This window comes from Eulemur rufifrons, chromosome 3 (genome assembly GCF_041146395.1).
Source record: "Eulemur rufifrons isolate Redbay chromosome 3, OSU_ERuf_1, whole genome shotgun sequence".
Classification (NCBI taxonomy): domain Eukaryota; kingdom Metazoa; phylum Chordata; class Mammalia; order Primates; family Lemuridae; genus Eulemur; species Eulemur rufifrons.
Genome location: NC_090985.1, coordinates 1188089 through 1216087, shown reverse-complemented (window position 1 = coordinate 1216087; position 27999 = coordinate 1188089). Strand labels below are relative to the sequence as shown.

The window sequence follows — 27999 nt, the reverse complement described above, 5'->3', positions numbered from 1 at the left end:
AGGCGTTCGCAGAGACGCGTTGACGGTAACAGCGGAAAGGCCAGAGGGTGGGAGCTGGAGAATCATTATACGTGATTAAAATGCTGCTCTCGGCCGGGCGCGGTGGCTCACGCCTGTAATCCTAGCACTCTGGGAGGCCGAGGCGGGCGGATCACTGGAGCTCAGGAGTTCGAGACCAGCCTGAGCAAGAGTGAGACCCCGTCTCTACTAAAAATAGAAAGAAATTATCTGGCCAACTAAAAATATATATAGAAAAAATTAGCCGGGCATGGTGGTGCATGCCTGTAGTCCCAGCTACTCGGGAGGCTGAGACAGGAGGATCGCTTGAGCCCAGGAGTTTGAGGTTGCTGTGAGCTAGGCTGACGCCACGGCACTCACTCTAGCCCGGGCAACAGAGCGAGACTCTGTCTCAAAAAAAATAAAAAATAAAAAATAAAATAAAATAAAATGCTGCTCTCTCTAAAGATTGGAGGTAAAACTAAAGCAAAATAAACAAAAAACCTCCAGGGGTCCAAAGCCCGAAGGGCTGAGTGAGAGAGAGGCGCCACCGACGGCACGAGCAGGACTGGAGCTAAGATGAACCCGTAATTGTGCTCACCTTTGTGAGGTGTTGGGCCACAATAGCCCGCAGGTTGTAAGAGGATTTATCCTTAATGGAAGACCTTTAACTCTCAAATGTGGACACCTTTTTTCATGCAATAGTTTTGAGTTACGTTCTTTTCCTGACATGGTAATTATACACGACCGAGTTTCATTCCGAGCCACTTAAGCCTCATTTTCCTCAATGTCATGCAGAATGTATCCATGCATCAAATTAGGAGGGGCCAGCTTTTGAACTATAGTGACGGTCACCTCTGGCTTTTCTTGCGACGTGACTGAGTGCAGAGCAATTAACTCCGGCTGAGCGGGGCAGGTTGAAAGGTCGAGAACCCGCAGCCGGACGCGCCCATTGGGCACCTGGCTCGTGCAGACCAGGGAGGGTGTTTGCAGGTGATGGGGGTGGTTCCCGAGAATGGCTGGCCTCTGGGACACACGTGTCCCCATGTGTATATGACATTCTTTCTCAACAGCTCAGCTTGACTGATGCACGTCACACCAGCGTCCTGACTGTCCGGAGCAGGCGGGACTGACAGACGACGACAGACTGTGAAGCCGGCTGTGCAGCTGGAGTCTGTCATCTGCAGTATAAACGTCGCACTTGTGCGTTATCCAACCCGAACAAAGACTAAAGGCAGGGACAAGCTCTGGGTATTGTCTTTCACTCAGCAGAGCCTGCAAGAAACGGCAGAGTCCTCCCCAGGGACAGCACACAGGAACGGGGAGGTCAGGGTTGGCGCTGTCTGAGACCCAGGCAGGATTCCCTAGTCCTGGGGGGCAGGGACCGGGCAGGCTATGAGGACAGAGACCCCGAATAGAGACGCTGGTCTCCATGACACAGGGACCAGCAGCCAGACCGCCTTGCTGCTGAAGCCCCTCGAAGCTCCTGAGGACCCCTAATTCTCCCCGTCTTGGAGCCTGGGACCAGGGAGAGCCTGCAGGTGGGAGGCGAGGACCACAGCACAGGACAAGGGGGCAGCGGGGGCCAGGCAGGCGCCCAGGGGGTCAGCGGTAGCACTTCCTGCTTCCTGCCGCGCTCACCTTCCTTAGCGCGCCGTCCTTAGCTCGCCGTCCTTAGCTCCCCGTCCTTAGCTCGCCTTCCTTAGCGCACCGTCCTTAGCTCCCCGTCCTTAGCTCGCCGTCCTTAGCTCGCCGTCCTTAGCGCCCCGTCCTTAGCGCCCCGTCCTTAGCGCCCCGTCCTTAGCGCGCCGTCCTTAGCGCCCCGTCCTTAGCGCCCCGTCCTTAGCTCGCCGTCCTTAGCTCCCCGTCCTTAGCTCCCCGTCCTTAGCTCGCCGTCCTTAGCTCCCCGTCCTTAGCGCACCGTCCTTAGCTCCCCGTCCTTAGCTCCCCGTCCTTAGCTCCCCGTCCTTAGCGCGCCGTCCTGAGCTCGCCGTCCTGAGCTCGCCGTCCTTAGCTCCCCGTCCTTAGCTCCCCGTCCTTAGCTCCCCGTCCTTAGCTCGCCGTCCTTAGCTCGCCGTCCTTAGCTCCCCGTCCTTAGCTCCCCGTCCTTAGCTCCCCGTCCTGAGCTCCCCGTCCTGAGCTCCCCGTCCTTAGCTCGCCGTCCTTAGCTCCCCGTCCTTAGCTCGCCGTCCTTAGCTCGCCGTCCTTAGCTCCCCGTCCTTAGCGCGCCGTCCTTAGCTCCCCGTCCTTAGCTCGCCGTCCTTAGCTCCCCGTCCTTAGCTCCCCGTCCTTAGCGCGCCGTCCTGAGCTCCCCGTCCTGAGCTCCCCGTCCTTAGCTCGCCGTCCTTAGCGCCCCGTCCTTAGCTCCCCGTCCTTAGCTCGCCGTCCTTAGCTCCCCGTCCTTAGCTCCCCGTCCTTAGCGCGCCGTCCTGAGCTCGCCGTCCTGAGCTCGCCGTCCTTAGCTCCCCGTCCTTAGCTCGCCGTCCTTAGCTCCCCGTCCTTAGCTCGCCGTCCTTAGCTCGCCGTCCTGAGCTCCCCGTCCTTAGCTCGCCGTCCTTAGCTCCCCGTCCTTAGCTCGCCGTCCTTAGCTCCCCGTCCTTAGCTCCCCGTCCTTAGCGCGCCGTCCTGAGCTCCCCGTCCTGAGCTCCCCGTCCTTAGCTCGCCGTCCTTAGCGCCCCGTCCTTAGCTCCCCGTCCTTAGCTCGCCGTCCTTAGCTCCCCGTCCTTAGCTCGCCTTCCTTAGCGCACCGTCCTTAGCTCCCCGTCCTTAGCTCGCCGTCCTTAGCTCGCCGTCCTTAGCGCCCCGTCCTTAGCGCCCCGTCCTTAGCGCCCCGTCCTTAGCGCGCCGTCCTTAGCGCCCCGTCCTTAGCGCCCCGTCCTTAGCTCGCCGTCCTTAGCTCCCCGTCCTTAGCTCCCCGTCCTTAGCTCGCCGTCCTTAGCTCCCCGTCCTTAGCGCACCGTCCTTAGCTCCCCGTCCTTAGCTCCCCGTCCTTAGCTCCCCGTCCTTAGCGCGCCGTCCTGAGCTCGCCGTCCTGAGCTCGCCGTCCTTAGCTCCCCGTCCTTAGCTCCCCGTCCTTAGCTCCCCGTCCTTAGCTCGCCGTCCTTAGCTCCCCGTCCTTAGCTCCCCGTCCTTAGCTCCCCGTCCTGAGCTCCCCGTCCTGAGCTCCCCGTCCTGAGCTCGCCGTCCTTAGCTCCCCGTCCTTAGCTCGCCGTCCTTAGCTCGCCGTCCTTAGCTCGCCGTCCTTAGCTCGCCGTCCTTAGCTCCCCGTCCTTAGCTCGCCGTCCTTAGCTCCCCGTCCTTAGCTCGCCGTCCTTAGCGCCCCGTCCTTAGCGCCCCGTCCTTAGCGCCCCGTCCTTAGCTCGCCGTCCTTAGCTCCCCGTCCTTAGCTCGCCGTCCTTAGCTCCCCGTCCTTAGCTCGCCGTCCTTAGCTCGCCGTCCTTAGCTCGCCGTCCTTAGCTCGCCGTCCTTAGCTCGCCGTCCTTAGCTCGCCGTCCTTAGCTCCCCGTCCTTAGCTCGCCGTCCTTAGCTCGCCGTCCTTAGCGCCCCGTCCTTAGCGCCCCGTCCTTGGCGCCCCGTCCTTGGCGCCCCGTCCTTGGCGCCCCGTCCTTGGCGCGCCGTCCTTGGCGCCCCGTCCTTGGCGCGCCGTCCTTAGCTCGCCGTCCTTAGCTCCCCGTCCTTAGCTCCCCGTCCTTAGCTCCCCGTCCTTAGCTCGCCGTCCTTAGCTCCCCGTCCTTAGCTCGCCGTCCTTAGCTCCCCGTCCTTAGCTCGCCGTCCTTAGCTCGCCGTCCTTAGCTCCCCGTCCTTAGCTCGCCGTCCTTAGCTCCCCGTCCTTAGCTCGCCGTCCTTAGCTCCCCGTCCTGAGCTCCCCGTCCTGAGCTCGCCGTCCTGAGCGCGCCGTCCTTAGCTCCCCGTCCTTAGCTCCCCGTCCTTAGCTCCCCGTCCTTAGCTCCCCGTCCTTAGCTCCCCGTCCTTAGCGCGCCGTCCTGAGCTCGCCGTCCTGAGCTCCCCGTCCTGAGCTCGCCGTCCTTAGCTCCCCGTCCTTAGCTCGCCGTCCTTAGCTCCCCGTCCTTAGCTCGCCGTCCTTAGCTCCCCGTCCTTAGCTCGCCGTCCTTAGCTCGCCGTCCTGAGCTCCCCGTCCTTAGCTCCCCGTCCTTAGCGCCCCGTCCTTAGCTCCCCGTCCTTAGCTCCCCGTCCTTAGCGCACCGTCCTTAGCTCCCCGTCCTTAGCGCACCGTCCTTAGCTCCCCGTCCTTAGCGCCCCGTCCTTAGCTCCCCGTCCTTAGCGCCCCGTCCTTAGCGCACCGTCCTTAGCTCGCCGTCCTTAGCTCCCCGTCCTTAGCTTGCCTTCCGGCTGGTTTGAATGTTGTTTATGTTTAGTTTTCTTGCTCACTAATGACACGAAAGGAGGTTTTCCAAGATACTCAGCCAATCCAAGAACTCGGGGCCGAGGAGCTGAGATGCCAGGGTGTGCAGTGGGAGGAGGGACTGAGGACGCTGACGCAGACTGCCCGAGGCCCGTGACACCTGACACCCGACACCCGTGGTAAGACTTTGCGTTCCTTTTGACATGTCATCCGCAGAGCCTGCGGGTGGAAAACGCGATCTGACCTTTCCGTGGGCCGATGCTGCTGGGACCTGCCCCACCGGGGAGATCACGTGGGCTCACTCGTGACCGTGAGTGCCGAGCCCTGTTGCCAGCGCTGGCCCAGCCTCGGCGACGGTGATGGCTGGGAGCAGGGCGCCGGACCTCCCAGGCGTAGAGTGCGCCCAAAGCTGCCGGCGGGGGTGGCATTTGGCGGTGGCTCCTCTTCCAGAGCCCTCTCATTTGCGTAGAGGAGGCCACGTTACATAGACCCCTGATGCCAGGAACATGCATGGTGCATACGCCATTCAGCGGCGCCTCCCGAGTGAAGTCCCACGTCCTTACAGTATTAAAAAAGCTTCCAAATTACTGAAAAAATAATAATACAAGGAGATACTGTCCCGTCCGGGAGGCGGAGCTTTGTGCAAACAGAAACGGACGCAGCACGCGCCAGGGCAGACCCTTTGCCCGTTCGGCTGGGTGCCCGGATGTGGGGCACACCTTTCGTCACATGTGGTGGCGCAGTTCCCGGTCCCTCGTGGCCGGGCCCCAGACTGTCCTCCGGGCCCCGTCTCCCACGGTGCCTTCTCTGTGGCGGGGCGTCAGACAGCCCTCCGTGCCCCCGCCATGCCACCGGCTCGCCGGGCCCTGGGCCCGGTCAGCCCTCCTTCCCTCCTCCAACTGGCCAAGTCCCATGTGTTCTTTTTTTTCCTGGTAATTTTTAAGTGTCTTATTTAAAAAAAAAAAATTAATTTTTTTTAAAAACTTTTTAAAAAACATTTAATCGTAAAATGTAGCATTCACTTGGAAAAGTGTATCAAACATAAGGTCACAGCTCCATAAGCTATTCTAAAGCAAATATCCAAGTAATCCACACTGCTGTCGTGAAGGAGCACGTAGCCAGTCCTCCAGCACTGCCTTCCCCCACATCAGCTCCCCCCGACCCCAACGGCCTTTTTCTAATGACAATCCCTCCCTCCATCATTCCAAACGTCTATGGAAACCACTTCCTTGCTTTATCATTTTTTTTTTTTTAAGGAAATGGGGTCTTACTGTGCTGCCCAGGCTAGCCTGGAACTCTTGGGTTCAAGCAGTCCTTCCTCCTCAGCCTCCAGGTGAATGATTGGCCTCTGGGACACACATATCCCAGACTGGGACTACAGGCATCTGCCACCACACCCTACTCCTGCATCCTCTGTTTGCCACATACGAACACAGCCCTAAATCCTACAATTTTGTTTGCCTGCTCTGAACCGTATGCAAACGGAATCATACAGTATATACCCTTGTGTTTTCCTGTTTTGCTCTTTTGACTCAATTTCGTATCTGTGAGAATCATCTAGCTTTCTCTGTTAGCTGCAGTTAGTCCACTTACAATGTTTGATAGGCACACCTTAGACCGGTTATCCATTCTACTGCGGATGGACGTTTGGGTTGTTTCTTGTTTTTGCTGTTTACGAATAATGTTGCAGGAAACACTCTTTCGCATATTTCCTGAACTACACCTGTGTGTGTCTCTGCCAGGTGCGAACCTCGGAGTGGACCTTCTCTCCCTCTATGTACACCGTCCGCTTTCCTGAGCACAGCACACGCGTGATTGTGCCGGTTACGCTTCGCCAGCTGTGGGCGAGAGCCGCAGCGCTCCGTGTCCCACCAGCACTGGGAATGGGGTTGCTAGGCCATGGTATTGATTTCTGTGTGGATACCACCAAAGCTTTTCCAAAGCGATTGTACAGGTACACCCCAAAAGCAACGTGAGAGAGTTCCTGTGCGCCATATCCTCCAACACGGTTGACTGTCAGACTTGAATTTCAGCCATTCTGCTGGGTGTGTAGCGATGTCATACTGTGGGAGTTCGCATGTCCCTAGCGAGTGACGATGTGCAGCACTTTTCATGTCTGTTGGCCATTTGGTGTCCTTTTTATGATGTTCCTGACCAAGTTTGCTTTTCATAATGGGATTGATTTGTTTCTTATTGATTTGTAGAAGTTCTTTATATATTGTAGTTATGAGTCCACTGTTGCATGTATGTTTTGCAAATGCACTTTTCTGATCTGTGGTTTGTCCTGAAACATCCCTGCTGAGCTCTGGAGCGCCTCTCTTGAATGTTCCTTTGGGACCTTGAACTCACCGTGTCCTGAGCGGGTCCCATCCTCCCCATCAAACGTGCCCTTCCTGGGCTTCCCCCTCAGGAGTGTGTCCCCGACCTCCTCAGCTCCTGCGGTGGCCCCACTGCCTTGTCACTGGTCACTGTAGTTTCCTTCCTCAACTCTGCTTGGGTCCGTCTTTCCCGTTCCACCCTCGTGCTCTCTGTTTTCACTTGGGTCCGGAGCAGGCCTCCCCGGGCTACAGAAGCATCACAGAGTCACACGAGCATCCGAGCCAGGCTCCACCACGTTTGGTCCTCTCCACGGCCACCCCCAGCTGAGTCAGCGCCCTGCTCACGCCCCACGGTCCCCTACCCTCTTAGTGCGGCTTAACGACCCCGTGCGACCTGGCCCTGCCCACCTGGGGCCTCTCGTCCTCTGGTGGCAGCCTGCACTCTGCGTGAGTGGAAATGCTTGCGGTCCCCCCGCTTCCGCCCACCTCCCCGGCCCTGCCCGGCGGGTCGTCTGTACCCCTCTCGACCCGCCAACCCCGCGTGCGCTGCACTGCCCGCTCCATGGTACGCTCGCTCGGGGAGCACCGCGCGGGGGACGGGGAGCAGCGCGCGGGGACGGCGACCCTCCCGCTCGGCCGCTCCCTCGCGGCCTGTGGGCGAGGCAGGGCCCCGTCTCCGGCCAGACCCGCAGCGCCCGCGCTGGCGCAGACGAGGAGCTGCTCACGGCACGCAGCGCCCCGCAGACAGCAAGCGCCGCCCCGCGCGCGGGCGCTTCCCACGGACAGGGGCCGGCGGGCTCCGGTTTCTTAGTCCAGCCGGGGGCGGGGACCCGCAGCCCCCAGGCCACGTGTGGCCCTGCAGGTCCCCAAGGGCCGCCCCCGGCAGGGTCCAAACCTCACAGAACAAACCCTTCCCCGAGAGGACCTGTTCTGTGAGATCAGACGCCGAGCCAAGCCCGCGACGGTGGCGACTGCGACTGCCGCACTTTCCCGTCCCCCGGTAAGCACAGGCAGGGGAGGAGGCTTCTGGCCTGGAAGGTTCCGTCGCTGCAGTTCCGCTTGGGAACACGAGGTGGCGCCCCGCAGAGGGCCATGGAGGCGGCAGACAGGGCTCCCGGGTGACAGCGTGTCTGGCCGGCGACGGCGGGACCCCCGGTAGCCCAGGGTCCGGCCTGGCGACGGCGGGACCCCCGGTAGCCCAGATCTGTGATGAGACCGACACCCACTGTCTTAGGGTGAACAGAGCTATCGAATGGGCACGTTTATTCACGCACGGCCATGCGTGAACTTCAGAACAGTTTACAGGCGTGTTTTATCTGTGTGCTTTGGAGTCGGAGGGTCCTGGGGTCACATTCTGGCCCTGCCGCTAACCAGACGTGTGGCCTGCCGAGCTCTGGGTCTCGGGCGCCTCTTGTGTGAAACGGTTGCTGATACCTTTTATACAATGTAAAGGAGACGCGGTTTGCAGGATTCTCAGCATATTCCTGGCACGAACTAGACGTTCAGTAAATACGATTTTCCCTTTAAACGGTGCGTGTGTCCCCTACATACTTCCTGCACACTCCCTGCTTTCTATTCTATTTTACAACGGCTCTTTACGTCTGTGTCTTGTTGGGGCTTATCCTAGTCTAGGACCCTGGAGGACAGGACTCGTCTGGCCTCCTCCCTTGTCAGCCCCCAGCTGGGTGCCGTGTGCTCAGCAGGGTTTCCATAGACATTCAGAGGAGGAGGCTGCATGAACACACTATATGGGCACCTCCCCGCCCCTGCCCCCACGTCCTCCTCCCGGGGACCAGAGAAAATGCTGAGCTATTCAGGTCAAGGTTCTTGGGTGTTTTTGCTTAACACACACAATCAGGGAAAATCTGGCAAAACCTGAACTGTTACTTTTGCCAAGCTGCATGGGGCAGTCATGTGGTCAGAAAGGCGGCCTTCCTGGGGCGGCACCCGTGGTCCCCTGCTGTCCCCACAGGGGCTTGGCTGGCAGGGAGGGCACCGAGGCCCAGAGGGCAGGTGGGCAGGGGTTGCCCCCTTGTGTGGGCTTGTATCCGAGTCCCGCAGTCCTGCCGGCCCCCCTGTGAGTGGGGGGAGAGGTTCAGGCATCTCCGCTGGGAGGATCTGCCATTCCCAGGGGGATGAGCACATTCCCGCAGGGTCGCCAGCCCCTCCAGGGTGGAAAGGGGGGCAGCCCCAGTTCCCCCTGGTTAAGGGACCGGAGCAGGGACCCAGCACTGTGGACAGTTCGCCAGGGAGCGGCTCCTGGATGTCAAGGCGGGGGGATGCTGTGTGCATGGGCCGTGCGGCCTCCACACCGCCGCGCTGAGCCCCACAGCTTCCTCCTGTGTCCCCAGTGCCACCAAACACAGCCCACCTACGAAACGGGGAGAAATCACCTCTGACCCTCAACTCTCTGTTGCTGCAGAGACCCGCAACGCAGACCCGGCTTCAGGGACAGGGACTGTGCCCCCGGGCAGAGCCCCCAGCTTGGACAAGAGTTCGAGTCTTCTCCTGTTGCCTGTCTGTGACTTTTATATATACATGTGTGATAGTTCAAGGGATCTGAGAAATGGGAAGTGGGAAGAGAAGGTTCTGGAAACCCCCAAGCTCCTCTGACGCTGGAGCGGCGGGACTGGCGAGGCGCTGGGGGAGGTGGGCAAGGCAGGCGCAGGGAGGGGAGTTTCCGTTGGAAGGACGGTGGCTCCTGAGGGGCCAGAAAACAAAGGTGGGAAAGACACCCAAATTCAATGGAACTTCTGTTTGTTAGAAACGTTTTTATCATGGAAAATTTTTAACACACACGAAAGAGAGGGCAATTTAATGACTCTCCGTGTGATCCTCTCTCAGCCTCGCAAATTTCCAACATTTTACCGGTTCTTGTTTCATCTCTCCCCAGCTTTTTTTTTGTTTGTTTTCCCTAGGGTAAAAGCAACTCCTTTAACTCATTTTAGGAGACTACTAAACCCTTACAAATATCTAAGACAAGGATCAAAGACAGAATTTATGGGGCTGGGAGGACATTTAGACATGCTCTAATCCAACTTTCTTAGGTTACTGGTAAAAACAACAACAACAAAAAAACCCAAAACCAAACAAACAAAAAAACCCACCGAAGCCCAAAGAGGGAAATGGGCCCAGGAAGGCTGGGCTGGACGCCAGGTGGACTCCAGGTGGGCACCAGGCCTCGGCCCCCCGATGCCTGCATGCAGCCAGCCCCAGGCGGACAGCCACCGCGTGCTGTAGCGAAATCTGCTGGGAAGGAGAGAGTGTGTTACGTGTACGCGGAAAGACTCCGAGTCCTTAGAGCACGATGAAGGAGCTCTCGTTGACACAGAGCTTCAGAGTCTGCATTTCGATTAGCGCCTTGGACCCCCCGAAGCTGTGAATGGCGGGTGCCGTGGTCACGTCCCGTGGGAGACTCAGGAAGGTGAAGGATTTGAGCCCCTGGCAGAGCCGGAACTACACCCAGGTTGCAGCTTTTCCAGCCCAGGGTCCTTGTCTCCGCGTGGCTGGGTCCCTGCTGGAAAGTGGGGTGCTCCACAGCGGGGCCCTCTGCGTCTGGAGCCCAGTAGCCTTGGGACCCCAAGATCTCCTGCAGTTTCACCCTGAGGAGGAAAAGCCACAGCGACAGTGGCTTTGTGAAGGGAAGACCCAGGCTCAAGGCAGGGAGCAGGGAGGTCCCCACCAAGTGGGGACCTTTTCTCTGGTGTGGCTGAGGGTGATTCAGACAGAGCCAGGGCTCAGAGCATTCCAGAAGCCTTCCATGCTTGATGCGGAGCGAATCTTCCCCCCACTGCCTGGCGGGGCGGCACCCTGGCAGGCAGGGCTAAGGGAGGGCGTCTGGCCCAGCCACCCTGTCCTGCACAGTGCCACATTCACAGTGCCCAAAGTCCTCAATTTTAGCTCTCAAGGGGTCTTGGGACACCAGGACAGGCGGCAGGGCGAGCCCTGTGCTGACGGAGCCTTGCTGTGGGCCAAAGCCCTTTGCTGTGTCCTCTAATGCTTTTTAATCTTGTTTTTGGTAATCCCCAAAACACACCTACTATTGCTGTTGTTCACCCCAGTGTACAGATGAGGACACCGAGGCTCAGCAAGGTTAAGAAGTTTCCCATGTCACCGAGTTGGCGTGTGACCAGGCCGGGCTGGATTCGGTTCTCTCTGGCTCTTCCTCGCGCCGGCAGCTGGCTCCGGGTGCCGGACGCAGACTCCGTCACTTGCTGCCACAAAGCCAGAGCCTGTGATGCAAAGTCCCCTCCACAGGCCTCAGGGTCCCCAGAGCTAAGTGTCCTTGGCGAGATCCACCTCCTCGGCGTGGTGACGCACCTGCCACGTGTCGTGGTGTTGGACGGGAAAGACGGAGCAGAGCTGTGGCTCTTCCCGCGTGCTCCACGCCGTGCGTGCTCCACGCCGGTGGCAGGTCCTGTAGTTTTATAGCTCTGAAAACTCCCGAAAGGTTTCCTCTGGCTCTTCAAGGGAGACGGGCTGCTATGCGGGTGGCTAGGTGACGGCGCCAGCAGGGCGTGGGCAGAGACAGTGATGGCGCCAGGGTGGGCGAGTGTGTGCAGAGGCCGTGGAGGGGAGAGGTGCCCGGGGACCAGGACCGCGGGGCGGGAACAGACGCAGAGGCACCAGCTGGCGAGAGATGACGATGGTCTGGACTAGAGCTGGCAGCGGGGGCGTGGCGGGAAGCGGCCAGGCGGGGATGTGTTTCCAAGGCAGAGTTGTGGGGGTTCGCTGATGGGTGGGACACGCGTGTGACGTGAACGGAGAAGACAAGCGAGTGTTCCGAGTACTCTGAGTGGGGAGACGGTGACGCAGCTCCGGAGACAGGAGCGCTGGGGGGTGGGAGGGGGCAGGTGGGAAATCAAAAGTCCGGTCTGCACGTGCTGCGTGTGAAACGCCTGTTGGACGTTCACGTGGGCAGACCCGGTGCGCAGTTGGGTGCAGGAGCCTAGCGCGGCCTGGGCCTGCGGGACACAGACCAGACGGGAAGACGCAGCCCTGGAATTCGGCGTGTTCTGGGCCACGCCGGCCACACCGGCCGCATCCACATGGATGGCAGCCAGAGAGGAGCCCAGAGGTTCCCTGGTGCCTCCCACGTCCCCCCTGCCCGAGCCGCGCCTGGACAGGGACACGGAGGGGTGCGGGGCGGGGCCGCTGGAGCAGGCTCGAGGGAGAGCGGGATGGAGGGACGGTGCCAGAAAGTGTGGAAAACTGCCGTGGAGAACGGAAAAGCGTGGGAACAACCACAGAGGGATGGGAGCCGGGGGAGATTGTTTTTTCCTTTTAACCTGAGAGGAATTCCAATGTGCTTATCTTGCCGATGGATGTTCCGGAGCGAGGAACCCCCTTGCTGGTCTGGGGGGCTGCGGAGGTGATCGCAGGGTGAGTCTTGGGTGCGGAGGGAAGGATCCAGCGAAGGAGCCTTTGCCATCGCGGGGCGCAGGGGGGAAGCCACGGACGGCTCGCTCAGACCGCGTGGAGTTGCGCCCCCGGGAACGAGCGGTTCTGCCATCCAGAAGGGAGAAGGGGTGCGGGGAGCAGGGCCCAAAGCTCCGGACACGCCCAGCTCTCGGCGGCAAACGTCCACCGTGGTCAGCGCTGCTCTCTCGGGAGCCTTTCATCTTGACCCTCTTTTCTCAGTAGAGCCAAAGCCTGTTCTCACGGGGCCAGCTGGATAAGCACGCTTGTCGGAAGCCCTCTCATTAGAGATGACGACGAAAAGAATCTATTGGGAGGACTCTGAGACGTCTTAGTACCTGAATATGGGATGGAGCAGTTCAACCCAAGGACCTGAACACCACTAGACTCCCTTCCTCTCTGTCGTCTCTTCTCCTTTCTGCGCACGGGTTTCATTTACTTTCAGCAACTTCCTTCGCCAAGTGGGAAACAGCCGCTAAAGCCCCTGGGGCTCGCGTCCGGCACTCGTGTGCTGGAGGGAAGGGGGTCGCGCTCGCCGGGTCATCAGGATTGAAGATCCGGGGGACAGCCCTGATGGGCTCCGTGGGTCAGATTCCCACGCCTGACCCGTCACCTCTAGCCAGGGGGCTGCAGGCTTTGCAGCAAATCCGGTGCCTGCAGTTGGAACCTCACGATTGGGGACGGTGAGAATTCACCGGGAGAAAGGGAAGTCCAGTGCCTATCGGAGGGAAGAGTGCAGGGCGGACAGACAGACATCCGCTGCGGCCGCCAGATCAGTAAAGAGCCATTTCTCTTCACCCAGGGAGGGACTTTCCTGGTGGCCAGTGCCACAGTCTGGATTATTCGGCAAATATTCACTTGCTTTGTCCACGGGGGTGGGGGGGTTAGCAGCTCTGACCCAAGCGCAGAGCTGGAAGGGGCTGCTGTGGCGGGGCCTGCCCTGCTGGGCCCCCGCCGTCCCTGTGAGAGAGCTCACGCACGTGGCCGCTGTCCCTGGTGAGAACCGGGCGGAGCAGGACGGCCCCCGCCCATCTGCAGACTGCCCGGCAGGGCGCTGGATGATACTGGCGTACGGCCCTGGGTTTGGGGAAGCTTATTATGCAGCATTATGTCACCATAGGCAGCTGCTACCTACGCCGTAGCTATGACATCTGGATACTTAGGCGAATAAAAACTCTGTATGTGGACGTTCAGAGCTGCCCTGTCCATAGAAGCCCAAAGCCGCAAGCAACGCGCCGTCCGTCAGCAGACGGAGGGACAAGCGAGGTTCGCTCGCACACCGGGACACACTCCTCAGTGATGAAGAGGAGCAGACGCGGTCAGCAGCGTGGACGGACCTCAGAACCTCCCGCTGAGCACAGTGGCCGGACACAGCACAGTCCACACCGGCTCATTTCACTCGTGTGGAATTCGGGGACAGGAGAAACCGGCCCATGTGACGGCAGACCGATGGCCTGCGGCCAAGGGCGGTGCGGGCTTCACTGCAGACGGGCCGGGGCACATTCTGAGCAGGTGGAAATGTTTCTGTCTTCACAGGGATGTTTACATTTACATGTATTTATTTATTTTATTTATTTTTTGAGACAGAGTCTCACTTTGTTGCCCAGGCTAGAGTGAGTGCCGTGGCGTCAGCCTAGCTCACAGCAACCTCACACTCCTGGGCTCAAGCGATCCTCCTGTCTCAGCCTCCCGAGTAGCTGGGACTACAGGCATGCGCCACCATGCCTGGCTAATTTTTACTACATATATTTTTAGTTGTCCAGCTAGTTTCTATTTTTAGTAGAGACGGGGTCTCACTCTTGCTCAGACTGATCTCGAACTCCTGACCTCGAGCGATCCACCCGCCTCGGCCTCCCAGAGTGCTAGGATTACAGGCGTGAGCCACCGCGCCCGGCCCTACATTTATATTTATGATTGTTAAAACTGGTCAAAATGTACACTTAAAGTGGGTAGCTATTATTTTTGCAAATTTTGCACCTCAACAAAGTTGATTTTGAAAAAGAATCTGTCATTCCTGACTCTGATTTCCCCAGGAACCGATCCATTAGAAACAACACTGTTAAATAACCTTAATAAAATGTGATTCTGACCATGTTACTCCCCTGCCGCAAACTCTGCGAAGGCTATTTTTATTGGGAACTCCCAATCCAGCACACCAGGCTGCTACGACTCGAACTCTGCTCACCTCTCGCCACTTCTCGCAGCCCCGGATCCCGCGTTTCAGCCTCATCAGAAGCACCCTTACGATTCACGCCTGTGGATATCTAGCAACGCTGCGCTCTGCCTGGCAACATCCTGCTCAGCCGAGAGCCAGCGCTGCGTCAGCCTCCCTGCAAGGCCTCTGCCCCCAGCCTGGACGTCACACACTGCAGCTGGATGTCTGGGGATCTGTGTGACCGCCCCTTGCACGGCAGGCACCGAGGGAATGAAACAGAGCCCCGGGAACGTCTCCCTGGAGCCCGCCAGGCCGGCACGTGGTAAGTGCAGGGGCAGCTTGTTGAGCAACCGGCCGAGGGTGGCGCCGTTCTCTGCACTTTGCTGGGACTGGGGCAGGGCCCGGCCGGGGGCCCAGTTTCGCCGGCTGCCACCGCGCACTTCTGCTTCTCTGGCTCTCGGTGCCTCTTCCGCTGCTGCCTTCAGGGCGGCGGAAAGTCCAGGTCCCCGATTGCTTAAAGGTCCTATTCAAATAGGCTTTTCTTCTGTACTTCCCCCTGGATGACACTATCGGAAAGAAAGGACAATTTTGCTCTTGGTTTGTTGAGTAAAATTTGACAGAAAAGTTCACATAGTTTCAGCCGCAGCGTGGGCCTAATTATAAAGAAGCCGCCTGTAAAATCCCACCCGTCGCGGCGACAGAGTGCAGTCCGCTGCCCTGTGCAGGCGCCAGGCTCCATGTCCCCGGAGGGAGCCAAGGCGAATAAACCTGTCCTCTTCCTGGCAGAGCCGCCCGGAGTCCGGAGAGGGGGTACAGGACAGAGACGCCAGGACTTGCCAAATTCCCCAGGGAGCGACCCTGAGGGCCTTTTCCTGGGGAGCCTTTATGGACTGGGCCGAAGACGGGGAAGATTTAAAGACGCAGAATTGAAAGGGAAAAGCCGTTTCCTTTGGGGACAGCAGGAAGACAAGGAGCTGGAGGCAGGGAGGCAGCTGCTGGTGCCAGGGCAGGTCCCGCAGGGGACTGGACGAGGGAAGTCAGGTGGGCCGGGAGGCTGCGTCTGCGTCGGAGCAGGGAGAGCCTCTGGGGTTCTGAGCTCCTCCTCGCAGCAGTGGGAAGCCCTTGGCGAACTCGGCCTGCAGAAGGCGCGTGGACAGTGCAGTGAGACCCGGGAGGGTGAGGAGCAGCGCTCCGGTCACCCGCGGGCGCGGAGGCGTGGGGTGCAGCAGGATGAGGAAGGACAAACCGGTGACTGGAGGACAGGTTGCCCCCGGGCATTCCGTCTCACGGGGGACCCCCCCCTCTCACCGCCCACCTGCCTTTCCTCCCCCCGCCGTTTCCGCCTCCTTCTTTGCCGCCTTGGCGACCTGGGTTTAAACATCCTGCCCCGTAGCCAGGCTTCCGACGCTTTCCCGCTCCCTGCCGCTCTGCCCCTTGGCTCACGACCCGCTGCCCTGTCCACGGCTCCCCGAACCTCACTCCGAGTATGGCAGGAAAATGGGGACCCACTGCACGCTGTGCTCACAGAATTTCCCTGAAATCGGTCTCCTCGAATAGTTACGGCCAGAAGCCGCATCCCACAGGCCTCGGGCTCTTCTGGGTGGGGTTGGGTGGGGGGTTTTCCCCTCTGTACTTTCTGAGCATCGAGTCTTGGCCCCGAGGGACCGAGGGAGAGACGGGGACACGTGGGTGGCTCTTGTGCACATTCCCCTCCTCTTTGTGTTGCAGTCGCGTCCCCCTTGCAACCATCGTCCTCCGCAGGGACCCTGCCCTGGTCGGGACTTGGAATGGGGAAGTAACCCTGACAGGCTCGGCCGGGCTGAAGAGCACCCGGGGCGGGGGCAGGGGGGGTTCCCCGGAGCCTCCGGCCCCCAAACAGCCCCAAGCCCCGCGAGCTCCAGGTTCCGTCTTCGGGGAAAAGGGAAGTTGACCTCAGCTGTCTCTCTCTGAGGTCACGCACCTTGTCCCCGCGCTTGCATTGCTCTGGCCACTCATGAGCCAGGTGGCTTCAGGGTTCTTCCTCTTAGTCCCCATCGAATCTGACCTGTCTGTCCCCGGGCGGGCAGAGCCCGGCTGTCTGAGTCATTCAAGCCAGGCCCCGGACACCGTGGAGCAGAGACCAGCCACCCTGGCTGAGTCCTGTCCAAATTTCAGGTTCAAGAGCAAAATACATGAGTATTGTTTTGAGCCACTGAATTCTGGGGAGCGGTTTGTTAGCAAAGCCACGGCTAACTGAAACGTGTGTATAATTGTGTCAGTTTATGTAAGCTCGATGGGTACACATGAGGTTGTAGTTCACACATACGTGTATAATCGTGGCGTCCAGAGCACCTTACAAATGGAAGAAGTTGGTAATTAATTATTAGGGTGACTCATGTGCTCCTCGTTGTTAATCCCATAACAAACACCAGTAGCTCCCTCAGCCCTGGCCAGGGCTTCAGGCTTCTGCAGTAGAAACTTCTGGACAAAACAAGCACAGAGGAAATCTCAGTCTGGTCACAGGCGCTTGTTACGTCTGGACAGATTTGGTAAATAAATCATCTCCCATCTTCACCCCTCCCCCGTCTGTCCACCCCCTTCGGCCACGACGGCTGAGGCCACACATACGATTCCCAGAGCCTCAGAGCTACATGGCCGCCACCCTGGCTCCCCAGCCTGAGCGAGGGCTCCGGGGAGGGTCTCTGCGGTCACAGCCTTCAGTTACTCTCTTCCGCAGGGCCTTTGCCCATGACGTGGCACAGACTCTCCCAGACCGAGGACAGGCGCTTGCTCCCCGCACCTGGCGCAGCTGCTGGCACGCCGTGGCAGGTTAGTGTATACCTGTGGAGTAACTAAATGCACACGTGGTTTCCGGATCTCACCCTTCTGGTCGACTTGCTCAGAGCATACCCGGGGTGGACCCTACACTTCATACAAAGTTCCGTGTGTCGGCAGCGTGGCTCAGAGGACGGGGTCACGAGCTGGTCTTTATGGGCCCGTCCACGAGGCCGGGGGGCAGCCTTGGACTGCAGCAGGCTTGAGAGAGGACGTCCCCGGGTCCGCACCTGGTCCGTGGTCAGGTACTCGCCTCTGGCTCACACCTCCTCCACCCAGCGCACACCAGGCCTTGTGCACTTCATGTGCAAAGACGGAATAGAATTCTTCTTCCTCTTCTTCTTCCCCTCCTCCCCCTCCTCCTCTTCCTTCGTCTTCTTTGGAAAGGACTATCTTTCTCTTTCCCACCTATCTTCGAAAAGTGATTGTTTGGAAACTCCCCCAAATACACCATGGCAGGCCACGACATGTAAGGATTTTTAAAGTAACTTCGTGTTGGACCCAGAAGATCAGGAACATAAAGCCCTAAATCGGGGTGGACGCAGTTGAGATGTGAGCCCATCACATTTGCTCAACAAGGGTCCACTACCTGCCCTCCCTGGGTCCAGGCCTGGGCCCTGGGTGGAAATAGGAAAAAGATAGAGCCTGACTTTGGCACGCTTGGTTGCAGTTTTTAAACACCATGCTTCTATTACTGTATTTTATTTTTTTGAAACGCTCACACCATGGGAATGTCAGGGGGAGAAAACGCAATCTTCCCATCCTGCGGTTGGTTCTTGTGGTCAGAGCCAGGTGGGGAGAGGAGCAGCCTGCGCTCGGCTCTGTGCTCCTGGGGCCGGCAGGCACCGCGTGGGCCCAGCAGGACTTCCCCGGGGGAAGGTCGTGGAGAAGTGGGCTGACCACAGGTCTGTACGCTCCTTTTCCATACAGGTGCCCCATCAGTCGGGTACCCCAAGGGGAAGACGTGAGGGGTGAGATGTGTAAGAGATTTACTGGGGAAAACGAGGCCAGGGAGCTGCCAGGCTGCCAGGCTGCCGGGCGGCCCCCGTGGGCGGCGAGGGAGGAACGGAGGATGGGGTGGGACAGTCTCTGACGGCAGCACAGTCTAAGGCAGTTTCTGCAAAGCCGCTGGGGAATCGTTGAACCAAAGTCACCTGTCAAAGGAGGTTGACCTGCAGGAAGGGCCCTGGTGTTCCCGCTTTGCCCATCACCGGCCGGGAGCGGCCCGGGTGGCCCAGCGCGAAGTGAGTGCTGGATCCACAGCAGGCAGCTGGCGCCGGGTGGGTCCCACGCCCGCAGCAGGTCTGAGAGGGACGTTTTCCCGGCTGTCACCGAATCGGGTGGCACCTGTCCCTTCCTCCCTAATCCTATGGTGATGGTTCAGAAATGCAAATTATATACAGACCTGTTTTTCTGTTTGCAGCTGTTCATAGACACTGACGCAAAGAATCAAACTCACTTCATATGCGGATGGAAAAAAAGGGAATTCAGTTTCTCCAGGGCACAGGAGGTGTCTCCGTTTTCTTCCACCCACTGTGTAGCGTTTCCCAGAATTGCTGCCAAAGCCAAACACGATGACATGTGCATCTCACTTCAGACTGTGCACCTGCGGAATCACACACTTGCTGGGTGAAGAGGTAACTGGGAAGTCAGGTTCCCCGCTGGTTCATAAACGTGATGGGGACGAGTGCTGCTCACGCACCTGCGTTCACCAGGTGTGGCTCTGGGTGGTTCCCACAGGTCATCGCTTTGAACTTCACCTGCCTTCTGCGGTCAGCGTGTGGTGCCTCGTGCTACAGGCTGAGCACAGACGGGGCAGGTCATGCGTAGGGAAGAAGGTCTGGCCAGGGCTGAGCCCAGGTCCTCCCAGCCCGGGGGTCTCTCTGGTCCCACAGTTTCTGGTCCCTGCATCGGACAGTTTACCTGGCTCAAGAGTATGAGTTGTCAGCTTGGACTAGAGCTTTGTTTCCGTCAGAAATTCTAGGGTAAATTGGCAGGTGAAGACCCAAGGAGGTAATTTCTTCTCGCCTCTTCACCTCACCCTTCCTCAGTCGCTCACAGCGTCAGGGTGGCTCTGCCACAGCGACCTTGAGACGCCCTTGTCCTGCTGGCAGGCTGTTCTCTAGCTGTCAATCCAAATTTTCACCAGTCTGACTTACTTTCTGGACTGCACGTAAGACCTTTTTATGTGAAATTCACATGAGCATCTTAAAGTGAGCAGGTCAGCGGCGTTCAGCCCACTCACGATACTGCGCAGGCCCCCTCCCCCGTCCGAAACGTGTCACACGCAGAGCTCGGCCCGTGTCCAGGGAGCAGCTGCTGCCGCCCCCCTCGGCTCCCAGCACCCCACCCACCACTGTCTCTGCGGACTGAGCTGCTCTGGGCATTTCGAAGACACGGAGCCGTGTAATTCGTGGCCTTTTCTGTTTGGTTTCTTTCTCTCGCCGCGATGTTGCTGTGGCTCAGCCCCGTTGCAGCCTGCGCCGTGCTTCACTCCTTTTCACGGCTGAATAATGTTCCACAGTTTGTTTATTCACTTACCTGGTGATGGACATTGGAGTTGTTTCCACCGCTTGGCTATTGTGGATAGTGAAGCCATGACTGTGTGTGTAAGAATTCGGGTATCTGTTTTTCAATTCTTTGGGGTACATACCTATGAATGGAATTGCTGGGTCTTTCGGTAATTCTATATTTAACTTTTTGAGGAACTGCCAAACTCTTTCACAGGGGTTGACTCATGTTGCATTTCCACCAGCAACGAGCAAGGATCTTAGTTTCTCCGTATCCTTGCACTGAAGACTGCGAAGGCTGAACTAATCACAGGATGAGGAAGTGGCCTCTCCGAGGTGCTTTCCCCTTTCTCTTTCACACGCAGCCTATGCAGGACAGTGTCTAGGAGGAAGGATACTACAGCATGATGCAAACAGAAATTCTGCCGGCCCCCACATATCACCATGTGTCACAACCCGGCCGAGCTCTGTGACCGTTTGCTTCAAATTGCCTCATCAGCTCCCAGATGAAGCGGCTCGAGACTCCGCTCTCTGGCAGGCAGAAGATGAGTGACTGCGAGTTTGGGTACACCCACAGGCTGGCCCAGGACTACCTGCTGTATGTCCTGCAGATACCGCAGCCCGGGTCGGGTCCAAGCAGGACGTCCAGAGTGCTGCAAAACATCGCATTCTCAGTCCAAAACGAAATTGAAAAGAATCTGAAACCATGCTTGGACAATTTCAGTGTTGCGTCCGTAGATACTGCCAGAACTGTGTTCAATCAAGTGATGGAAAAGGAATTTGAAGATGGCATCATTAACTGGGGAAGGATTGTGACCGTATTTGCATTCGGAGGTATTCTCATCAAGAAACTTCTACGGGAGCAGATTGCCCTGGATGTGGATACTTACAAGGAGATTTCTTATTTTATTGCTGAGTTCATAATGAATAACACGGGAGAATGGATACGGCAAAACGGAGGCTGGGTATGTGTGACGGAAAAATTCCTCATTGCTCTTTACTGTGAGATAGAAATTCATAGTTTCTTTGCTCATTAAAACAATGGCAAGGCACCTACCTAAGAATACTATTTTCCTTGGGTGGTTTGCTTTAAGTTTTAAAATAAAAATATACTTTCTGGCTCATTTCCAATGAGTTCTAGAACTTTATAGTTGGAAAACGCTTGTGTTTTCAGTTTTTAGTCCCATCGGGGTAAATTACAGTAGTGAGGTCTGGAGACTAACAAGGCACCTCCCGATACAGCTTAGGAACCATCAGTGCAGACACTCTGTCTAGTACTTAGCTTTTGCTGCGGTTGTCATGGCAATGTAGAATTAGCACAGAAAGCGTTGCTATTAGATGCTGTTATATTTAGGAATTTATCAGGTTGCAAAAGACGGGTATACAGTTTTTCAAGTTTAATATTTACAAATTGATTTTTTTCAGTTTTCTAATATAACAAATTCTGGACAGTTAAAGCTTGTTGATAAGGAATAATGAATGTGTTGTATCACCAGCAAGAACTTTTATTCAACGATTTTCAAATAAAAATTCACTCTGTTGTCAGTGCCTCAAAAAACCGAGACTGTCTAGGGGCCTGGCCTGGAACTGGTGCGGGCAAGCAGCCTCTCAGAGCCTTCCTTATTTTCCCATGCGCTTAACGCTTACTTTTTAAAGCACTTCTGTTCCCATGGATCCTCTCTCCACCCCCAATCCTGGCCCTCACCTCTCCCGAGAAATAACCACTGCTACCAACCGTTTTACATGCAGAACACGCCTGTGGAGCATATTCATGGAAGCTACGCAGAGCACTTCTTTGTAAAATAGTTTTATATGTAAACATAGTCCATGGTTCTTATTCTGCAACTTTTCCTTCCCCCAAGCACATGTGAGATGGTGTTTCAAAGAGTGCTACGTGCATTTCTGTTGTAGGCAAGTGCTGCCGAGAGGCCCCGCTGGCTGCTGGGGGAGACGTGGCCAGACAGGTTATTTAGGTGATTTCCAGGGTTTGCTGTCGCCACGGTGCCTCAGTCTACGCCGTCTCACAGACCTTCCCTGCGCGCGGGTGTGTCTGGGTGGGTGTGGGTCACGGTGCACGTGCATTTCAAATGCATTTGATCCTCGCCCTCCAAGAGCCTCTGCCAAGTGGCACCAGGACTGACGGAGTCTCCAGGGTCCTCCCCCTTCAGCTGGACAACATTGGGTCGTAGCATCCGTCGTAATTGCCCCAAATTGTTGGGCTAAAAAATACCTGGTTGATTTTGTTTTAATTCTCAGTTCCTTGGTTATTAGTAAGGTTAAGCATCTTTTCACATTGAGCCTCTTTTCATATGTTTACTGACCATTTGAAATTCCTATTCAGAGAATTGTCTGTTCATATCTTTGCCCATTTTCCTATTATTTTGTCTTTTTATATTGATTTGTGGGAATTTTTTGAGTATTCTGGATACAAATTATTTTTATATATGTGGCAGATACCTTCTAGTTTGCTGGTTATCTTTTAAAACTATAGATTTCATGCCATATGTGTGGTGAATCCGTTGTTTGAAATTTTTAATGGTCCCTGATATGGTTAGAATTGTGCTAACTTTCAAAACAATTATTTTTCCCCTTTAGTCATGAAACTAGTTATGGAGTTACGTATGATTTTTGAATGTTAACTTTTCTGTAAGGCATCTGACTAGTCTTTTCCTATGTAAAAAGTTCAGAATTTGTTAACTCTGTACTTTAAAAAAATTTAAAATTGAAACAAAACAGAACAAAACTATAGATTTAGTCATTATAAATGTTTAAAAGTTTGTTGCATTTGATTAATTTATTAATCTTTTACTAGATGCCTTTTCCATTTTGTTTAAGGCCTTCCCACACATATACAGATGTTACTTAAATATTTAACTTTGGTGGGGCACGGTGGGATTACATGCCTGTAATCCCAGCACTTTGGGAGGCTGAGGCAGGAGGATGGCTTGAGGCCAGGAGTTCAAGACCAGCCTGGGCAATACAGCGAGACCCTGTCTCTACAAAAAAACACAAAAATTAGCTGGGTGTGGTGGTGTGCACCTATAGACCTAGGTACTTGGGAGGTGGAGGCAAGAGGATGGCTTGAGCCCAGGATTTCGAGGTTACAGTGATCTATGATGATGCCACTACACCCCAGCCTGGGTGACAGAGTAAGAGCCTATCTAAAAAAAAAAAAAAATCAACAACTTCACAATAAATTTTGTGAACTCCTGGAACTCATAATCCGCAGAGGGTGTGGAATTGTCTCTGAGAATTTCTAGAAGTGCCCTTATCTTCCGGGGTGGTCCAGGTGTCGGTAAGCGCGAGTGTGGCCGTGTGAGCCTGGCCGGGTGGAGCTAAACCACGCACGTTGCCCGCACACTCTCAGCCTCCCCGCAGGTCCCGAGCTCTCTGGTAGCCCCGCAGGGCTGGGGTTGCAGACGTGATAGAGACGCTCTCTAGACGCCACTTGAGAGCGGTCTCAGCACCGCTCTGCGGGCTCACACGAGACACGGACTGCTAGTGACAGGCAGTGCCTCTCTGAGTCAGCGCACACGGTGTGGGTCCCCTTCCTTCCGCAGCGAGGGTGGCCGGCTCTGCTCGAATGAATGAATTCACTCTTGAGCGACGCATCGCAGGGGAAGTGACACGTCACACGCCTGTACTGGCAGAGTCAGGCGGCCCCCGGGAAGGGGAAGAGACATTCGCAGCCTTATCAACATGGGAGCCCCGGCTTCTCACTTTCTACCCTCCTGAAAAAAGTCCCCCCAAATCACCGATCGTAAAACACACAATCTGTCATCGAATTAGGTTTTAAAAGTGCCCGGGGACTTTATGAGAAGTTTGACTCAAGACTGGTGTGCGCACGGCGTGGCTGCGAGGAGCGCCGACTCCGAGTCAGGCAGACCTGGGTGTACGCCCCTCGCGCCCCACGCTGGTCCTCCAGCGACCCGCATGTCCTGCCCGTGGGGCCACCCCCCTGTCTCGCTCGCCCAGTCTGTAGCCGCCTGCCAGCCTCCCTGCAGTCTCCATCCCGCACCTGCCGCAACCTGGTCTCCACAGAGCAGTCAGAGAGACATTTTAAAACTTTGGGCCGGGCGCGGTGGCTCACGCCTGTAATCCTAGCACTCTGGGAGGCCGAGGTGGGCGGATCGTTTGAGCTCAAGAGTTCGAGACCAGCCTGAGCAAGAGCGAGACCCCATCTCTACTAAAAAATAGAAAGAAATTATATGGACAGCTAAAAAATATATATATAGAAAAAAATTAGCCGGGCATGGTGGTGCATGCCTGTAGTCCCAGCTACTCGGGAGGCTGAGACAGTAGGATCGCTTGAGCTCAGGAGTTTGAGGTTGCTGTGAGCTAGGCTGACGCCACGGCACTCACTCTAGCCTGGGCAACAGAGTAAGACTCTGTCTCAAAAAAAAAAAAAAAAAAAAAAAAACTTTGAATTAGATAATGTCCTGGCCTAATCAAACTCTTCCAAGACGCCCCTTCACCTGGGAACAAAAGTGCAGAGTCCTGACCGCTGCACTCCAAGCCCTACGTGATCTGGGCTCTGGGGGCCTCGGATCCGCTGTCCGGGGGTCTCCTGAGCTCCAGGCTCCGAGCCTCCCGGATAAGCGAAGCCCGCTCCGCCCTCGAGGCTTTTGCACCTGCTCTCGCCTCTGCCTGGGATAACGTCCCCCAGAAGTTTGCACAGAGCTCCCCTCTCCCCTTCGCTTAGCTCTCTGCTCCCCGGCTGCCCCTCAGAGCAGGCTTCCCTGGTCGCCCGTCTGAGATAGTGCCACCGCCCCTGTCCCCGCAGCCGGCCACCTCCTTCACGAGCGTGTTCGCACCTGGATGTCCCATTAAGTATTTATCTGCTTGTCTGTCTGCCTGTGTCTGAGACGAGAGCCCAGGCTTGGCAAGGGCAGGGTCCTTCTCGCTCTGCTCACCCGCGCTTTAAACGGTGCCTGGCGCGGGGTCAGCGCTCAGTGGGTATTTCCTGAAGGAATCAAGGAATGAATAATCTCGAGAGAAGTGGGACTGACATCACGGTGTCGGCCTACGTCTCTAAAACTCTGAGGTTCTGATTTTCTTTGGATTAGTGATACAGCATATTATTTTATGCTTTAGGCTTTCTTTTTTTAGTTCAGCATTTTATGGGGTTACAAAAGTTTAGGTTATGTATATTGCCCTTGCCGCCCCTCCCCTGCCCCCGAATCAGAGCTTCTAGCGTGTCCATCCCCCAGACAGTGCGCATCACACTCATCATGTATGTTACACCCATCCCCTCCCCCCCATCTGTCTGACACCCGATCAATGTTATTCCTAAATGTGCTCTTAGGTGATGATCAGGGAAACCAGTTTGCTGGTGAGTACATGTGGTGCTAATTTTTCCATTCTTGGGATACTTCACTTAGTAGAATGGGTTCCAATTCACTTTAGGCTTTCTTGAAACTCCAGGTAGCTGAATTAACACACGATCACTATTCCCAGAAATAATCAGACCTGAGCATTCTTGGTTTACTGCCACATCGCTGACAGGGTATTGAATTTTTGTTTGTATATTTATTTGTATATAATGGTTTTGAGATATATAAACAGCATCATTAAAGGAAATATACTTGAAAAAATATATTTGAAAAGAATATTTTGAAAAGAAAAAGAAATCGCTCCCACCACCCTAACAGGCCCCCGCGCAGACACCGTGTGTGATCATAATTCGGGTGGACGGAAGAGTTTCCACGTGACATTATCAGTAGTTCCCGCACGGGCTCACGTGTTCCGTGTCAGCATCTCCATCGCCTGCAGGAGATTCTGTACCGGGGTGCACTTAACGAATTCCCAGCTGTAGGCGTTTGGGTTGTTGCCAGTTCTCCCCTGTTAGAAATGAGGCTTCAGGGCTAATCAGGGCTGTGTTTCCCAGTGCCCCAGCCCGCACTTCAGAAGATGGTCTCACGGTAAATCCCCAGCGTGGCGTGGCTGGTTCCTAGCACATGCACGTAATCACGCTGCTCGTGCACGCTGGAACACGGCACACCCACGAACGTCACCACCGCCTCATCAGCACTGGGTGGCACTGCTCAAAATAGTTTTGGGTGTTTCATAGGTTTAACATAACAAGGTCAATGTAAAAGGTCTGAAAACTAGTAAGATTGTGTTAAAAATGCACAATTCTTCAGCTGCTAGTAATGTTGAGTTATATACTTGTTTATAATTTATATTTTTCTTTACAATGGCCTTTTCCTTTTCAACTATTATGGGTTTGATGATTTTCTCTTACATTTGAATGAACTTTTTCATAATAATGTAAATATTTTGCTAGTCTGCTGTTCTTTTAATTTTTGTTTTTTATAGTTTTTAAAAAATTTTAATGTTCATCTAGCTGAATTGGCCGATTTTTTCCTTTGTCCACTGTCTTTCCTTTCCAAGTTGAGTGTACATAGGATGACATGCTCATTGCCCAATCACAATAGACAATGATCGTTGTCATAATGATAAAAATCTTTGCAGAGGGCCCCGTAATACTTAGCAAACGTGGGGTCTATGAAAATTCTAGGAAGGGAGCAACGAGGAGAATACAAACCCCGAATGCCCGGGAGACACGTGAGTGTGACAGGGCAGTGGGGGAAGAGGAAGGAGAGACGGGAGCCCTTTCCTCCCTCTGTGAGGGCGTGACAGCGTGTGACAGCGCGTGTCCCGGGCGGGACCCCACACTCCGCACGCGGGCAGAAGGGCGCTTTCTTGGGCAGGCTTGTCAGTGCACGAACCCCCCGACTGGTTCCCACTCACGAAGGCGATGCCAAGGCACTGCCGAGCTCTCAGTCTCTTCCAACTACCAAGGAACCACGCTTGGCTTGTTTTCCAGCGTTAGCCACACTGGGCCGTGAGCTATGAGGCATCTGTAAGCCCAGGTTCCGGAACTCGCAAGATGCAGAGCGAATGTTTGCCAAGTGAACATTTAGAAAATTATTTTAACAATTTTCTAATCCTTCTGGTGTTTGCTTGGAAATGTCCGGCGTGGACAGGGGAGGAGGATTTGCATTCCAAGCCAGGTCTAGGCACTGAGGAGTTGGGTGATCCTAGGCAACCTACTTTTCCCAGTCCTCGGTTTCCTTATTTGTTACAGTGAGAGAGGGCATGAGGCTCGGTGGTCGCAGAGGCACTTTTCAGAGAGGAGGTATTAATATAAACCATGGTTACAGATTATAAATTAATTAAATGCAGTGTCCAGTTCATTGGGTTATCCTACTTTTTTCTATATTTTTTAAACTGTGTCTGATCACAAAGAGAACGAATTGAAACAGAAACAGTCACCAACCTTTTCAGAGGCTCAAAAGGTGCCGGTTTACTTTGGATTTACTGTGAGTCCTTACGATTTTCAATGCAACACAGTTTACAATTTATATTAAAATATAAATGCGTTGAAACCAATGCCAGACAACTGAACAAGAAAGAAAGAAAAAAAAGCAGACTTTCTGTCCCCTGGAGCTGTCCTTGCTGCCCACTGTGGCAGCCACCAGTCGCTGCGGCCACCAAACAAGGGCAACATGGCCGTCTTAGTCTGGGCTAAGATGCGCTGTAAGTCCTAAAAACTCATCAGATTTTGAAGATTTGGTATGAAAAAGAATAAAATATCTCATTAATGATTTTTATACTGATTACATATTGAAATAATATCTCGGATATATACAATGAAATATGTCTTGAAAATTAATTGTGCCTATTTTTTTACTTTGTAAAACGTGGCTGCAAAAACACTAAAACTACACGTGTAGCTCACACTGCGTTTCTCCTGGAGAAGGCTGCTCTGGAGAGGTCTAGAACTGGAAGTAGAGAACTATGATTAGAATGAACAGAATACAACTAGTCAAAGTACAGAGAAGATTTAACTATTTGCATTATTTAAATGAAAGTTTCTTTGCTTTTTATTCCAGCAGACAGTCTCCACTGATTTAAAACTGTTAAATCTATTATCTCACAGGAACACGGCTTCGTAAGGAAGTTTGAACCTAGACCTGCCTGGCTGACTTTTCTGGAAGTGACAGGGAAGATCTGTGACATGCTGTCCCTCCTCAACTACTGACCCAAAGGACGCTCCGTGTTGTGAAACCTGCCTGATCTCCCTGACCCTTACGGGAACTATTGCCAACGGGCACTGCCATCTTTCCAAACAACTCCCATGACGTAACTCGACTTTCCAGAGTTACATAAATTTTGTCCTCATTTTAATGAATAAATTGCATTTTCTCTATATGCCATTTGTGTCTTAATTTTGGGGGTGTGCCTGGAAATTCAGCAAAAGGGTAGAGTTCAACACGGGAGACAGGGCTAGAATTGGGGGTGATGACCAGGAAGGTGCTGTCTTTTCTGCCCCACCGTGGATTCTTCCCTGAGGCCGTGCCGGTCACCCGGAAGTCCCTCCCGGTGGCGAGGCTGCGCTGCGCGGTGGGTGGGGGCTGG

At 55.2% G+C, this 27999-nt stretch overlaps 1 protein-coding gene across 2 annotated transcripts; it reads left to right on the top strand.

Annotated features, from left to right (window-relative positions):
• The first annotated feature begins 7622 nt into the window (after positions 1 to 7622).
• Positions 7623 to 27687, top strand: BCL2A1 (BCL2 related protein A1). Of its 2 annotated transcripts, XM_069465626.1 has the most exons (5): positions 7623 to 7678; positions 16968 to 17059; positions 18489 to 18702; positions 19793 to 20540; positions 27521 to 27687. In XM_069465626.1, exons 4-5 carry the CDS (start codon positions 20082 to 20084, stop codon positions 27620 to 27622), a joined length of 561 nt encoding a protein of 186 aa, XP_069321727.1. In that variant the 5' UTR covers positions 7623 to 7678; positions 16968 to 17059; positions 18489 to 18702; positions 19793 to 20081; the 3' UTR covers positions 27623 to 27687. The 2 variants fall into 2 exon arrangements, with proteins under 2 accessions (XP_069321727.1, XP_069321728.1); XM_069465627.1 differs by lacking the exons at positions 7623 to 7678; positions 16968 to 17059; positions 18489 to 18702 and having other exon boundaries at positions 19730 to 20540.
• Positions 27688 to 27999: the final 312 nt, after the last annotated feature.

Excerpts from the sequence above, each read along its gene's own strand:
- BCL2A1 (XM_069465626.1), top strand. The coding sequence starts at position 20,082 with ATGAAGCGGCTCGAGACTCCGCTCTCTGGCAGGCAGAAGATGAGTGAC. Across the intron at positions 20,541-27,520 it reads TACGGCAAAACGGAGGCTGG|GAACACGGCTTCGTAAGGAA; the intron begins GTATGTGTGACG and ends ATTATCTCACAG.